We start from the raw sequence: 16,362 nt of genomic DNA, 5'->3' as shown, positions 1-16,362 counted from the left end.
GTTAGGCTAGGTTTCGTTAGTTTAGTTTATATTAAGTTAGGTTAAGTTTGGTTGGGTTAGATTAGATTAGGTTTGACTAGCCTAGGTTGAGTTAGTTTGGGTTAGATTGGTTTAGGTATTACTGGGTTCGGTTAGTTTGGGTAGGCTAAATTTTTTTTTAGTTTAGGTTAGTGCTTTGTTATGTAGGTTAGGTTTAGAGGGTGAGCAGAGGAATGGGCCTTTAGGTTAAGTTAGGTCAAACTGGATTTGGTTAGGATCAGGTTGGGCGAGGCTTAGTCCTGATGACCAAGAGTTTATAGTTCAATTAAACTACCTCGATTAATTCTTCTCGGTCGTCATAGAACTAACGCCAAACAATTTTATTCAGCTTCAAGTAATACCACGACAGGTAAAGATTACACTTTGTCATGATTTTTTTTCTTGTTCTTATCTTCGATTCTCTATTGTCTTTTTTATTTGTCTTTACCTTGTTTCGTGTCGTATATTATTTCTATTTATTTGTGTAGTTTTTATTTTTTTTTGCCTCAGTTCTTGAAAAAATTGTATTGTTCTTTTTTTTTTCTTGTTCTCTTGTGCCCATCTACCTCTGTTGTATGCTGTCAGCTTCTCTGCATTCAGTTCCTTCAGCCAAGACCCATGGACACATGGACACACTTCGTGGCGGAAAGGAAAAAAACGAAATAAAACTCTGGTTTCTTTCATAGGAAACTATATTATAATGATATCTAAAATGATTTTCCGGCTTAGCCGGAAGTTCTGGCCTCCCACAGTCCGGAAGACCCGGTATTTTATTATATCACTCTCGCTCTTACAAACCCTCATTCCTTCCACTCACTCTCTCATCCTTCATACAAAAGTGAACACCACGGGCAAGCCGCTCCAAGTCGCCCTATTCTACAGTATTGATATGAAATACATGTACAGTTATACGTATGTATGCATTGGAATACATAATCATCTCGGCCTCACTCACATATTATAAACAATAGGAACTTAAAGGTGTATTGTATACATGTCGTTTTCTTTACACACACACGCATGTGTACATAGAGACAGATACATACATACATATGTACATATGTATTTACATGCACAAACATATTTATACATATCAATATACATACGTGCGTACCACCCATGTACAAACCCATGTATACACGCATATAAGCAAACACACGTACATATGCGTACACACATAAATATCCACACGCGCACGCGTGTGGATATTTATGTAGTCGCTTACGTACAGACATATTCGTAACACTTGAAAAATTACCAACTCTTCCCATGGTGCATAGTGTAATAAATGAACAAACAATACCCACAAGGCAGGCAAGACTTTGTTTGATCTATGGGGGAGGCTCGCCCAACGCACGGTCGACGAGCCTAGAATGAGAAGCGTGGAGAAAACGGGGTTGGAGTACGTCAGAACAGTCAAGACTATGTACAAAGCTAAAGATGAAAAAGCTGATCAGCGCTGGCTAAAAAGCGTCGTGTAACGTTATCTTGGCTAGTTTCTCGTCTAATGCACTTAGCTAAAACATTTTTTTTAACTTCTATCTTTTCATCGTAAGGAAACACCCCGTAACCCCAACCCAACAGCCACCTTCCTTCCTTCCTTCCTTCCTCCTTCAACTTGGCAAACTGATAAGCCGATTTCCCCCTTTTTCAGCGTACATCTATACTTATATACATCTATGTTAGTCCTAACTCTGTGGATAGACTTCTCAATGTCAACAACCAAATGATTTATAAACTCAACATAAGCTATAATAATATCTCCCTTCCCTCGTTTTCGTTTTAGTAAGAAGACCTCAGCCGTGGACGACGACGCCTTCTGAACGAGGCTCACAAGACCCAATTACGTTATATATATGACCAGTTTCTGTAGTGCAACTACGATGATGATGATGATGAACAATGTCTGTGTCCTTATGGTACTTATTGCGATTATCATGACGGCTACGTGATTGTGAATGTCCAATCTGATTTACTTGTGTGGTTGACCACTCTCCGTTGCACACGTGGTTGTGGTTGTTCCCCTTAGCGTGCTGAACACCATCGTTATTGCTTCATCTATTGCTTTCTCGTCACCATCACCATCCCATCACTACTCCCCGTCCTTCCTCCGTCCATATTTATCATTATAATTATCATCATGCTGTTCACCCGGGTCCACACTATGAATCAATATCACACATTCAGCTGCTCTGCTCGACAACACATACAGAACTTCTCCTCATGGCTCTTGTATTCCTTTATCATAATCAAATATAATATTTCTCAAGTCAGTAAGCTTTCTTTTGTTTTCCTTGGGAATGATTATCTGTTGCCTGGGCTGAACAGGAGTCTTCCCTACAGCACTTCGTTTTCGAACAGAGATCGAGGACTGACTTTTGCTTCTTTAAGATTTTTTTTTCCAGAAGAGCGTTCACGAGTGCCAAATGTGCAGAACCTAGGCAGTGACGTCACTGGAAACGGTGCCATAACCCCATAACCCCTTCTCGAGCACTATCAAGGATCTGGTTCCCTCTCCGTCCACCTTCCTTCCTTCCATGTTAAGAGTGCGGCGCAAGACATCCCCCCTCCCGCTCGTCTTGTTCCTCTTGGTTCTCCAATCTGGTCTCATCGAGGAACTTTCCCAAGAATCCAGGTAAGCAAGGGTCACGGCGACTTGAAACTCCTCCCTCCACCCATAGGAGAGGGAGCAATTGATCCCTGCGGGCGGGTAGACTATGTGATCCTCCCTCTTGGACTCAGGGGTGGAGAACTTCGGACAAGTCTCGGGGGAAGCCTGCACTCCAGACGCCGACACTTTTCCTGAGTTTGACACCGAACTCTCTTTGGTCAAATCCGTTACTTTCTTTTCTTTCCCGGAACATTTACTCTCCGGATCCTTCGGAATCCTCCTGGTGAGGGTTCAGGATTGCTGGGTTGGTATAACGAGCTGACGAGGTCGCCACGTCCGTGACCAACTTCCTTCAGCCAAGGCGATCCTCTTCTTTTCCTACACCGTGACACCTCAGGCTTTTGCATATACAGAATCTTCCGACCAGTTTACACCCGGTCTCGTAACAACAACAACAAAACCAGTGAACATAAAAATAGAGGAAACCCTTTTCTGCAGGATTCAATTTTACAGAATAGCACAGAAAGCTGTCTTTGGCGGCCCAGCCGTCCTACCAGCAAACTCATTCACATCATACATATGGTCACGGTGATTCCTTCTTCAGAAGCTTGGCCGGTGCTTCGGGCAGCGGGAACTCCTCCTACACCCTGACATGGAGAAGGGTGGGGTGGAGGGTTGATAGCCACCCCGAGTGATGCCCCAAGCATGTCCTTTTGATTCGAACCTTCCTTGGCTGAGGATATCCTGGTAACTCTTCGAAACAAACGCGGTGAAATGAAGAAGCTCTCAATGTTTCTATACCTCAGGTACGACGTTTTTTTCCTCTTTCACTCGGAGAGCAGCACTATTTATATATTTATATGTATGTATATTATATATATGTGTATATATGAAAATATAAATGCGATTGGCACACAGATCACAAATCAGATGAAAAATATCAAAGAATTTACTTCACTGAGTCTTCTCGCTCAAGTTTGTACAAAGAAACGTGTAGTTGAGGGAAACAAGGTTCCCTCGCTTTTCACTCACACACTCTCTCCTCCCTCTTTTTTTATGTATTTTATTTTGTTTTTTTTCCTTATAGCAAGTAACGTAACCTTGCGCTTCCGATACTCCGAACCATGCACACGTCTTGGTGACGCGGCCTCGCCGTGACGACCCTCAGACCCCCTCAGAGGATCTTTGGGTCGCTTGCCTCGCACGAGGAGGCACTGAACGCTAGACTTCCCGGTCGCTAACATTGCATAGGGGACGCTACGACCTCCCAGTTTGCTCACCCCACACGGGGGTGGGCGCTAAACGTAGACCTCGTGGTCGCTAGACTTCCTGCCGCTCAAAAGTTTGATTCGTTTTTTCAGTGAAAGGTTATTGTTGACCCGATTGTTGTTACTAACATTCTCCTCGTCTCAGTAGCCGTTATCTTCAGCTCGCTTGCGGCAGTTGCGGCAAATTAGGATGACTACGCAGAGAGCCAGAGCCGCGCCACCTGCGGCTCCAAGACTGACCGCTAGCCAGTTAAAGGTGGACCCTGTCATAGCGTAGCACATCTCTGGCGACTCGTCGTGGAGTTCTCCGGTGTTGTTCCCTGGGCAGTTCTGTACTCCGTTACACCTGAGGTCCTCGTGGATGCAGGCCGACTGCCCTGGGCAGATAAACTTGCAGTCTCCTGGCGCAGACAGCTTCGAGGTCATGACGGTGCCGTCGCTGTTCTTGGGCAGCTCGTAGAGTTCGGTCCACGTCAGCTTGAAGTTCGAGTGTCCAGGGGCGGAGGACCGGAAGTGGATGATGATGGAGCCTTCTTGAAGGTCCTTGGCCTTAATGATGTTGGACTTGATGTTCTCCTTGGAAGACTTCTCGCAGACAGTAAACATAGGTTTCTGTTTATTGGGAAGGAAGACCTCGATGACCTCGATACTGCAGTCGTTGAGGGAGAAGTCCAGCTCGTCGAGGTAGAGCCAGACATCCGCGTCCTTCTTTACCCTCAGCTCCCAGATACAGTGGACGTCCTCACCGTAGCCGCCGTAGACGTAGGGTTCGTACTTCGGGTAGACAATGTTACCCTCAGAGGCCGCGGGGATGACCGTAGGCCCGCAGATGGGACTGTGAATGAATTTGTAAGAGCCCTCAAAGATGAAACTGGAGGATTTGAAATAGTTCTGCATAGCGTGACGATGGTCGATGTGCATGATGACATCAAGGGAAGGGCCGTTGGAGACGATGGTGGTGGGCAGGCTGGAGCCGTAGACCCAATTGTCACAGATACAGATGTCGGTGCCATTCCTGAAGGGGTCCCTGATGAGGAGCTTGTCCACTTTGTCCGTGATACAGTCCAGGCACGGTTCCTCACTGTGTTTGAAGTTGGTACTGTTGATGTTGATGATGATTCGCCGGTATTGGTAGCGGGGAGCCTTGAAGTGGTACTTGCACCGGATGTCCTCATTGTTCTTGAAGAGCAGTGTGTTGAGGGGCGAGCTGAACCGTCCTTCCGGCTTGATGTAGGATTCGTAGACTTCATCACAGAGAGTGTCCTCCACCGGTTTCCCGAAGTGAGTGTTATTGAAGAAGTCGTACTGGGCCCAGTAGTAGAGGGAGGAACCGTCATAGCTACCCGTCCGGCTCTCGAACTTGACGAACATGGCGTTGCCAGTGGAGATAAAGTCGTGTTTCTCGAGTGGGCGGGAGAAGGTGTCGCAGAACATCTTCATGATCTTGGAGTCGTCCTCTCGCTCCGAATCGTAGATGATCAGTGTCTCGCCACAGTCACCGTCGTAGGGGCGGATGGGTGCTTCGATGGGGCGTACCCGGAAGGAGGGGAAGTACATCCTGACAATCTCGTCCGGGCGGCCCCGGATCAGGTACGAACAGGAGGTGCCTGGGGGGTACCAGTGGGCCAGGGAGAGGAAGATCGATTCTTGACCTCGCTCGACGGTGTCGCTGGTGAAGACCCAGTCGCACTTACCATTCCGTGACCCCGTGGACTCGACCTGGCCAGGCCAGTTGCCCACGTTGAAGTGGAAACCCGTGTTGAGGAAAGGCCCCGCCTCGGAGGAGACAAACTCTACCATGATGTCCTGGCCAGAGCCGATGATGGAGTGCGGGAAGCGACCCATCCCGCAGAAGGTGCCGATCAGGGGCGAGTCCTCCTTCTTGCCGTCGTAGACGCGGATGAAGTCGTAGGGGCAGTCCGTGCTGATGGGTCTCATGGGGCACATCATCGGGTTCTCGCACCTCTGGCCGTCGATGTTGAACTCCTCGTTCTGGATGTACAGCTTGATGAAGGGCATCCGTGTGTTCAGGTAGTACTTGCAGTGGAGGTTCCGCGGGTACACGCTGGGGTAGCCGGGGGACTGAACGAAGCAGGACTGGAGCTTGCAGTCCGAGAAGATTCTTTCACAGTAAGTCCCTGGGACGGCCTCTCCTCTCCTGTAGGGGTACAGCACCGGGTTAGGGCCGAAGCGGCCGTACACTTCCTTCTGCTGCTCCACTCGAGAGTCGAAGCTCAGGTAGGTCTCATCAGTGAAGTTCTGGACGTTGAAGATCACTTTGACAAAGGAGGTCTCCGAGATGAAAGTGCGGACTTGCTCCGTCTCTCCGCAAAACTTGCCCAGGTTCTTCCGGTTGGAGACTTCTGTCTGCGCGTTGCCGTCCATGATCTGCCAAAGAAAAAGAAAATATGAAGGACCTGCTGGACTTGTCCACAGCAAAACTAGTAACAGTAATTTTAATACAAGCACTAAAACTAATTAGTGTAACAATATCATCTATCTTCTCAATATTATATAACAACAAAACCGTTGTCAACTATTAGAACATGATATGCTAACAATAATACTCTCACCATAATAGTTAAATTATATCATTTGAACAAAATATCGACTTAAAGTTATATTTATGAGCCTGTCGTTTGTTACTATTTCCACCGTGTATGTGGATCCGGTGGTTTGATCCGCCGTCCAATATGGTGGAATAAATAAAAGTTTGCAGGGCAATATATGGATGGAGTCTGTGTGGGTCACTGTTTACTAATACACCGACCGACGGCTGAAACAGAAGCAACCGTACGAAAGCAATCAATTTCAACTGGGATTACAGCCGAATTCTTTCCATTTCTCTCTCTCTCTCTCTCTCTCTTTCTCTTTTAATCTTTTATATTTTTTTCATGTTGAAAAGCACGTCAGTAGAATTTTAGCTCATGCACCTGACTTATTTAGCGACCACTGTAAATACAACCAACGCATTTTTTCCTATTCGAACACGTACGAATTTATCCAACGCCATTAATTTATGAGGCATTACTAATTACGTACCTCCCTTCACAGCATTAAACACATGTTCTTCCTGCCTACGGAATGGAAAAAAATAGATCAAAGTCTCCATCAATCCTGAATATGTGATTTGATGAAGTCAATATGGGAACGTTAGCTTCGAAATTAACGTTGAAGCGCCAATTACATATGAGCGCGCTTTCCCCAGCATCAGGCACGACGCGAACCCCTTTACAGCGACATGTTTCTACAGCTAACCTCGTTAGGACGTCTTTGACGCCCGCAGCAATTTATGGACGATCGAATTAAGGGGTAGTGGCAAGACGAATGACGCTAATGAAAATTGGAATGAGAAAAGCGATGAAAAAAAAAAACCGCATGTGGCAGACACGTGATGACGATAAAACAAAAAACAAATAAATAAATAAAAATGATAAAACTATAGCGGTACTACACTAACACGACCTAGATGGGACAACAGCAACGTTATAAGAGGCCATAGCGCAAGGCGCACCAATAAAACGAAATTTCCGTGCGGAATGGTTGGCAGGCCTGCATTTAGCTCACTTGGGGACAACAGGGGAGGAAAATGCTGCACGACTTGCTTGCTACGGGTGGCAGGTGCGAGTGCAACAAGTTTAGGGCGACACTTTTCCGGCCGATGTCAGCAAATGGCACATCGTGCTGGCTTCCCCAAATTGAGTTAGCAACTCCCGTGGGACCTTCTTGTCCCTTGCTCCCAATTCGCTTCCCTCTTTTATCCGTTTCTCTCGGTGCCTCTTTCCCTCGCCCAGGGCGACTCTTCCTGGTTCAGATTTGTTTACGTTACAACGATGCACTCAGTCACGGTGTACGAGGTCTTCTTTACAATGCCAACCATAACATAGGATATCATAAATGCATCATCAACGAGACTTGAAAACTATGAAACAATTGTGCAATTATTGTAGAAAAGGACATTTCCTTAAAGTTGGCCGTGAGGGGGTCACGCCTCATTTGGCGCCAACTGGAACAAGTGAGGCCAAGTCGTCTTCCAGACGTGCGAACACCGAAAAACGACCAACAAATGACGTCGAACGCCGGTCCATCTCTCCCGCCCGCTTTTTCTTCACCAACAAGAGTTCAAGCACTTTTCTCACTCGCCCTGGTTGGTTGGTAATCCTTCTCTCCCTCCCTCTCTCCCTTCGTCCTCCTCTTTCCTTTCTTCACCCCAGCGCAGAGGCACCAGCAGTCCTCCAGTGCTCTTTTCGATGCCGTCCATTTTCCTTCGTGCACAGGTTCCCGCTTTCTTTGTTTCCCTGTTTACATCAAGCCCTCGTCGAAATCTAATCTCGCCCGGCCTTGCGTCTGGGCAGAGGCAGAGGGAAAAATATATGAAATGAATGACTCTTGGTGCTTTTAACATTCTGCAAATTCATCGTCTGGCATTGCTTTCTTTGTTATCTTGTGTTGAAGGTGGTTGCAGGGGGGGGCACCGTTCGTCGCCTTCCCTTGACCTCCTTAGAACCCGTGTGATGACAACGGCCACAACGAATAGGTGATTCCAGTCGCTCGACAAACTCTGACGATAAGGCGTAGATAGCCAGTCCCGCGTTATCCCCCTTACTGATCCCGGGATTCGGGGAAAGAAAGAGGCTCTCAGCTAGGATGCTTCACATATTCATTCCTCGGTTCTGACATTTTCCATGTTCTACATTTCATTCTGCGTTGTCTTTTCTTTCCACATTTATACTTTCGTAACGTATCCCTCCCACTCGTTCTTCTCCTTTTCCTCCGCCAACCGTCCCTTTTGCTTTCATAGTTCACAACGATTTTCTTCTGATTTCAACACCAATTTTTCAATTTGCTCCCTCCCCGCTTTCCCGCTAGATTGGAGCCCTTTAGTCTCAATTCTGCACTACACACACACATATACATGCATACATACATGCATATATATATATATATATATATATATATATATATATAGAGAGAGAGAGAGAGAGAGAGAGGGGGGGAGAGATGAAGCGATTGTTAGAAAAATGAATACGTCAGTAAAAAGAAGATGGTAGAGGAAACAAGAGACAATTTTGTGGTAAAATGAAGAGCTGAAATTAATGGAAGAACGTACATGTGTTCGCATACACTCCGCAGTAGAAACACTCTTTGAACAGAACTCACTACAATCATCCTTAGTAGTCGAATAAACGGTGCGGTTCGAAAATGAAAAGAGAAAAAAGAGAGACTAACGTGTAGAGGTTACAGGCAGTTTCAAGCGGATAAAAGAGAGAAAGAGAGAGCAAAACGGTGAAGATGATCGAGTTGATAAAGAGAAAAAGTTGGAGGGGATGTATTATATATATGAGAGGAGGATAAAGATGTGGAGGGAGGAGTGATGAACGCGGGGAGAGAGGGGAAAAGGGGAGGGGGGATGGGGGGCCTGTTTTCCTCATCCGAATTACCACCGCTTTCCTTACCGAATGACACTTTTCTTTCGACTCTGGTCTCCGCTGAGCTATTCCATACAGCTCCTTGATACCCAAAGAGGAGACTAGGAGTAGGAACCCGGTACAAAGCGACAGACTGTGGTACCGGTACTCCCTAGTACACATTGTGGGTCTCCGGTATGGGGTTGCATGACTCTATACTCATTGGTACCAGAATGGGTCCCTCCGGTAGTATCTACCGGGAAGCATGTGACGATAGTGTCACACATATCTTGGACTTAGGTTGAGGTCATTTAGCTCAGGCTACCCTTGTGCCCTGAGCGCTCAGGCTACCTTGGCTCAGCCTGGCATCTGGCGGTAGACTGAAGGCCGAGCTGACTGACTCCATAGGTAGGCTGCCGGATCTCTGTTCAGACAAGGGCTGGGGCCAAGAAGAACAAGGGCTGGGGGCGAGAGAAACAAGGTCGGCAGCAGCAGCAGGGAGAGGAGGAGGAGGAGGAGGAGGAGGAAGAGGAAAAGTATGAGGAGTAGTGGGAGTAAGAAAAGGACGAAGAGAAGGAAGGAAGGAAGGAAGGAAGTAGAAGAGGAGGAGGACGAGGAGGAGGAGGAAAAGAAGAAGAAAGAGTTAGATCACGAGTGGGACTGTACTGGGCTGGCTGGCTGGCTGGCTGGCTGGTGGTCAGAACTAACAAGAGAGGCCCAATTCCACCCAATCCGGGGCTCTCTCACCTCCTCTCCTCTCCCTCTCCCCTCCCCTCCTCTCGCTCAGCGCTCTCTACCTCCATCTGGCTCTCTCAAAATCTGCCGCTGATTTCGACTCCTCGCCCCGACCCTACGAAGCACAGGAATGAAAAAAGAAAGAAAGAAAAAGAAAAAGAAATCCTCTTTCATGTCCCCTTCCTTTGAATGCCCCCTCCCTCCCTCCCTCCCTCCCGACTCCCAATCACTCCCTCGGTCCTCACGTTGCCTCCCTCCCTTCCCTCCTTCCTCCTCCTCCTCCTCCTCCTCCCTGCATGGAAGCGGGCTAGTGGCCAGTGCAGTGGCCACAGCAGGAGACGTGCTTCTGGGTTTGAGAGTCGTTTAGCGAGTCCCTTTCTCACTCCCTCCCTCTCTCTCTCTCTGACTCTCTGTCTGTCTGTCTCCTCCTTCGAGTATTACGTTTAATCGCACTTCTCGTCTGCTGCCCACTCCATCTCTTTGTTCTTACCCTCTCCTATTCATTTCTGGTCTATTCTTCTCCCCCTCTTTCCCCTTCATGCGAATAGTAGTTTCAACGCCCATGTCTCCTTCCTCGTCTTCATGTGAAGCGATACCTCAATTGCGCATGCGCCCGGTGACGTCATGTCGCGCGTAGGCACAAAATAGACACAGCGAGTGGAGAGATACACATCAAAACCCGCAATCTCCCTCTATCTCGATTATTATCACTGTGGGGGAAATTATTCTTGTCTCCATGCTGCTGCAGTGGGTATAAACGGTAATGACGTCATGTGTATGTCGGCCTCATGTGGACTTGTTCGATCCTCGGCAAGCCTAGGCAATTGTTCCGCAAAGCCCAGTAAATACCACTCCGCTCGGGACGCCCCGCATATCAAGCTTGAAATGAACATTACCACACACACACACCTATATAAACAAGCCTTGCCAATGTTGAGGGCGGATCAACGTTCCCAGCGTGGGGAGCCGCTGAGGGTGATGATGATGACGGTGATGATGATGATGATGATGATGTGGAGGGTGGTGTTGTGGTGGCGGATGTGGCTCGTAATCATCTCGCACCCTCCCCCCCATCCTCCCCGCGACCGACCACCACCACCACTGCTATTCCTACGATCCCTTATGCCATAATATATCGTAAATGAAAGACTGCTAATGTATGCTATGTCTATGCAAATGTGGTCGGGTCGGCTACGGACGGAGTCTGCGAACCAACCAAACGTAATGTTTGCTTTTAAATCATTGCAGGTGGAGAGAAGCGGTTGGGGGGGAGGGGGATGCTGTGAGGCGAGCGGAAGGCATCCCCCCCCCCATTCCCCATAACACCTCCAACACTCCCTCTCCCTCATCTAGGTTCAATCCTGACGTCACTATCAGACCCGTTGGGTGTGAAGGGATGTTGTTAAGGTGACGTGGTGGACGAGGCGGTGGAGCTACGAAATGCCCACTGGACTAACCTACGCACCACGAGAAAGGAAGTACTGTCATGTTCGGCTCCAACACAGCAACTTTAGGCTGCTGTGTTGGTGGGCCGGTCAATGCAGTGGCTTTAGCAGTCTTTACTGGAGCATTGCAGAAAAAAAAGGTGGGGGGGGCAAATAAAATGTTGATAGTTTAAAAATGAGTGAGCGAGGGAAATGAAAAAAAAAAAAAATTAGAAAATAAAAACCTCCTTTGGGGCGACAGTTTTACGCTGAGGGAAAAATGATAATAAGAAGAAAAACTAATCATGAGTATCTGCAACTATCCTAAAAGGTTAAGCTTTGTTGCACGCACCGTTGGCTTGATGCACGAAAAAGAAACAAACGAACAAACACACACACACACGCTTGCAGAAGTAGACTACGTGTACATGTGCTTGTGTGGTGTTGGGACTTCACCTCTAAGGCTTGGCTTAACCCACATTCATATTCTTCTTGAATACTTGTATGCTTTGAACCATAAATATTTTTCTCCGTCACTCTTCCCTTACACGAGCGAACACAGGCACGCATGTGTGTGTGTGTGTGTGTGTGTGTGTGTGTGTGTGTGTGTATGTATGATTGTGTGTGTGTGTGTGTGTGTGTATGTATGATTGTGTGTGTATGCGTGTGTATGAATGTGTACGTGTGTGTGAATGTGTGCGTTTGTGTGTGTGCGTGTGAGTGCGCGCGCGCGCGCGTGTGCGCATGTACATATCTGTGACTGCGTTTCCTATTCCCGTGCGACATGGTTTGCCAGACAAATGTGTTTCTATACTGTTACGTCACCGTTTGAATGTACCTTCCCATCGATTTGTTTACAAGTGCACAAGAGGTCTGCTTATTGTCTGCTATTTGCAAAGAGGACGCGGCTGGGCTCCTGTAGTAGGATGTGGTCCTGGGAACGATTAATAGGGTCTTTCCAATGGTGGAGCGCTGTCATAGGGCGGCTGCATAGGGAGTGGGGGGAGAGGGGGGTCGGTCAGGGGTATCTGACAATTATTTGGGGGTCGGGGTGGGTAAGAGGACAGGCGCGCACGCGCAAACATACCCGTATGTAAACATACATGCGCGCACCTAAACGCACACACACACATATTTTCTCTCTCTCTCTCTCTCTTTCTGTTTCTCTTACTGGAAACGGACCTGGAAAAGAGACCGAAGAGAAGGAAGAAATACATTTTGTCTGAAGATGCGAACGTAAGCATTCTTGTGTAGCCCCCTCTCTCGCCCACCTCCCCAGCTTTGTCTCGTATAACACCTTCATCATGGCGACATGACATCGACTTTTTGTTTTGTGGCCAGCGACAAACGATCTTGCTCAACCAAGGGACGGATTGTGGACAGAACTGGCCCTCCTTCGGTCAGGAATCTGTTCCGCCTGGAATCCGCTTCCCAGCTGATGAGCATCGTTTGGTGCCAGCTCAAATGACGTTGGGGTGAAGGGAAAGGAGGCTGTTGTCGGCCCTGGTGCCTCCTGCGCTTTTGGCTTCCTTCCTCCAGTCACCTGATTGCAGCAGCGTCGTGTAAACAAAGACAAAGCGTCAAAGCACACCGCGCCTGTGTGCTCTCCCAGTCACAAGGCCCCTTCTCTCACTGTGTCAGCCAACGAGGAAGACCCCCCATTCCTTTCGTAGCCCACTCTCAGCTTCAAGAACGGAGGAGATTTTTTTTTTCGTACCTATACTTCCGCGGCCTGAAGTCACAAGCTTCAGTCTAGCCATCCCTTCGACTACTCACCTACTATTCCCCGTCCTTTCCCCAGTATCCTCTCTCGCTCTGAAACCCAATTCTTTTTAACTCATTTTCTCTTTTCCTCTCAAACTATTTCGCCCCCGGGCACCGGAAAAGGAGCGTTAGTGGGGCTTTAGTGTGTGCGTGTGCGTGTAAATGTGTGTGTGTGTGTACGTGTGTGTGTACGTGTGTGCGTGTGTGTAAATGTGTGTGTGCGTAAATGTGTGTGTGTAAATGTCTGTGTGTGTGTGTGTTTGTGTGTGTGTAAATGTGTGTGTGTGCTTTAAGACGAGTAAACACTATATTAGATCAACATACAAGACAGAAGAATGTATCAGTGTGTTTGCATATTCAGCGGTGGTGGGAGTGGAAGGGGGGAAGGGTTACAGGAGTGGGGAGACGGTGGAGAGGGAAGAAGAGGCAATGGAGGATAAAGAGGGCAGGAGTAGAGGAGGAGAGGGAGGGGGGGGAGAGGGGTCGGACCTGTTGCCCCTTTGAACAGATCCATATATGCGTCTTTGGTGCCATCCCCCTCACGGTGACCTGCCTTGCATTCTGAACAGAGTCTCTCTCTCTCTCTCTCTCTCTCTCTCTCTCTTTTACAATCCTGAAGAAATTAGCTTCGTTTAAACCTCTCTGTTCTTTGCTTAGTCCCCCTGCCCCACCCCCCAAGCACACACAGACACCTCCACTAACTCCCCTACCACCTAGTCCTGGCGAAGGTCCTCCCACCATCGACTGTGAAGAGAGATCGGGGGCAGCAGGCGAGACTTGAACAGGTTCCTCTGAGAACCCGAGGTACTCCTCCCCTTCTCCTGCCTGCTGCTGCTGCTGCCGCCGCCTCAGGGGCTTCAATTATTCATTTTCTTTTCCCTCCCTTCCCTCCTTCCTTCCTTCCTTCTCCTTCCCTCCCTATGCGCTCTGGTACCATACTGACCTGGTGTGACCTGGGCAGGTTCCTGTTCCTGTACGAAGTCAGTCAGAGACTCCCTTCCCCGGGCAGGAACCTTTCGTCAATAACAGCTGAGCAGCATCTCGTGACCATTCCTCCCACCGTTATTGGCTTGTTCTTTTTCATGACGTCATGAGCTTGACATGGCTCCTCCTCCCCCCCTCTCCCTCCCTCGGTCTCCATACCGTACGAGAACACCTAACCCTTCTCTAGATCCTAAATCATCTGGTTGTACTCTCATTGTGGTGGGGAGTTAGTTACTCCATCCAAGATGGTTCTTAAGGAGAAGATGCGGTTATTCTTATATTGAAATTTAATTATCTCTTCCTTGGGCAGAAGTGGAATGTGCCAAGAAGAAAAATATAATCGTTAGATGACGGCGTTCACGCTAATGAAAACAGAAAACGTGAATTTTCTGGAAAAGGACTAACGAACGTCATTAAAACTGAGGACAACTGTGGAATCAAATGAAGGTAAGTTTTTGGCCTTCCAGCGCGCAAGATCCATTTATTTATTCATCCTCTAATTCATTTAACTTTCTTGCAGGTTTTTCCACAAAGACAGCAACAAAAAAATGTAAATTTATTGCGACACAGGCAAACAAATGAACAATGAAAAGGTCCCAACGGATCTCATAATGACCTCAATCGAGATAATGGCGACAACAGAAAATGTCGACACTTCACTGATAACGTCAATACGAAGCTCGATTTCTTTTTATCGTCCCTGATTATTTCCCTTCAATTATTGTCGTCATTAGTCCGGTTTGGAATTATCTTACTGCCAAAACAACAATGCGATGAAAGTTATAATATCGCCATCATTACGAGGGAAATTCTTTCTCCGTGTCACTTACGAAAAAAAAGAGAGAGGAAGGAAAGAAAAATAAATGTGAGGGGAGGAAGGGACCGGGAGGGGAGAGCAGTAGCGGAGGTGAAAACAGAATATGTGTTCCGACACCCAAAATCATTTATCTGAGTGCCAAGGGTGAGGAAAGAGAAAAATCTCTCTCTCTCTCTATCTCTCTCTCTCCCTTCCTCTCTCTTTCCCTACGGGGTTACTTGAAGTACCGGTGGCACTAAGTGCCCTTCCGGTCCCTGGGGGCTTTTGGCCTTTAAAGTTGCTGTGCTGCCACAGATAACCGACACAGCGCAAGGTGGGACCACTGCGCACGTTGGTACCACTGCGCAATTTGTGGATGTCACAGGTAAACCGGAGAAGAGGAGGCTTGCGCAGTTTGGGCAATGGCACTGCGCAAATTGCGCGGTGGTCTTGCGCAGTTGAAGAACTTGTAGTAAAGAAAAGCAAACTCTCCCCACACATTATTTTTAAAGGAAAAGAGGGGAAATAGGGAGGGAGGAAGGGAAGGGAAGGGAGAAGAGAGAGGGGAAAGAGGGAGGGAAGAATGGAGTGAAGGGGAAGAATTAAAGAAAGTTGACCGTATTAAACAAACAAAAAGGGGAGAGAAGAAAGTAGGAGGGAGAAGATGAAAGAAGAAAAGGAGGAAGAGAAACAACCATTGAGATAGAGTGAAGGAAGTTAAAGGAACTTGAGGAGAAGGAAGAAGAGAAAGAAGATAAGGAGGAAGAATAGGGGTGATATTGAGGAAAATTTAAATAAGGCTGCGAGGGAAAATGAAATAGTATGTGGAGGGAATAAGGAGGGGATGGAGGAACGGAGGAGAAGAAGGAGGAGGAGGAGGAGGAGGAATAGGATAGGTGAAGAGGACAGGTGCGGACAGCTGCATAAGCCAGCAGGTGTTGCAAGATATTCAGGACAAAGGACAATGGGAGGAGGAGGAGGAGGAGGAGGAGGAGGAGGAAGAGGAGGAGCAGGAGGCCACAGAGGAAAAGAAGGACGAAGAGTAGGAGAAACAGAGGGAAGATGAAGATGTAATGGAAGAAAACGAAGAAAAAGGGATTATAAGGAGAGGGAAGGAAATATCTTTTGGAATAGGAGGAAGAAGAGCTGGAAGAAGAGGAGAGGAGGATTAGAAACAGGAGGAGGAGAGGAAAGAGATGGAGGAGAAGGAAGAGGAGTAGGAAGAGGAGGAGGAGTAGGAAGAGGAGGAAGAGTAGGAAGAGGAGGAGGAGGAGGAAGAGAAGTAGGAGGAGGAGAAGGAGGAGGTGCAGCATCGATCCTACTGCCGCGTTTGCCCTGGCCGCCGCCGCCGCCG

The 16,362-nt window shown here is 47.8% G+C and overlaps 1 protein-coding gene across 1 annotated transcript in view; it reads right to left on the bottom strand.

Moving 5' to 3' along the window:
- Positions 1-692: 692 nt before the first annotated feature.
- LOC143028381 (cubilin) overlaps positions 693-16,362 on the bottom strand; it is a 120,664-nt gene continuing 104,994 nt past the window's right edge. Inside the window, exon 3 of the mRNA XM_076190365.1 lies at positions 693-6,285. Within this exon, the coding sequence (XP_076046480.1) occupies positions 4,039-6,285 (2,247 nt within the window). The 3' untranslated portion in view covers positions 693-4,038. The remainder of the gene's footprint in view (positions 6,286-16,362) is intronic.

Source organism: Oratosquilla oratoria, chromosome 9 (genome assembly GCF_046742065.1).
Source record: "Oratosquilla oratoria isolate Oo_2021 chromosome 9, ASM4674206v1, whole genome shotgun sequence".
NCBI lineage: Eukaryota > Metazoa > Arthropoda > Malacostraca > Stomatopoda > Squillidae > Oratosquilla > Oratosquilla oratoria.
This window is presented reverse-complemented; position numbering and strand designations above follow the sequence as displayed.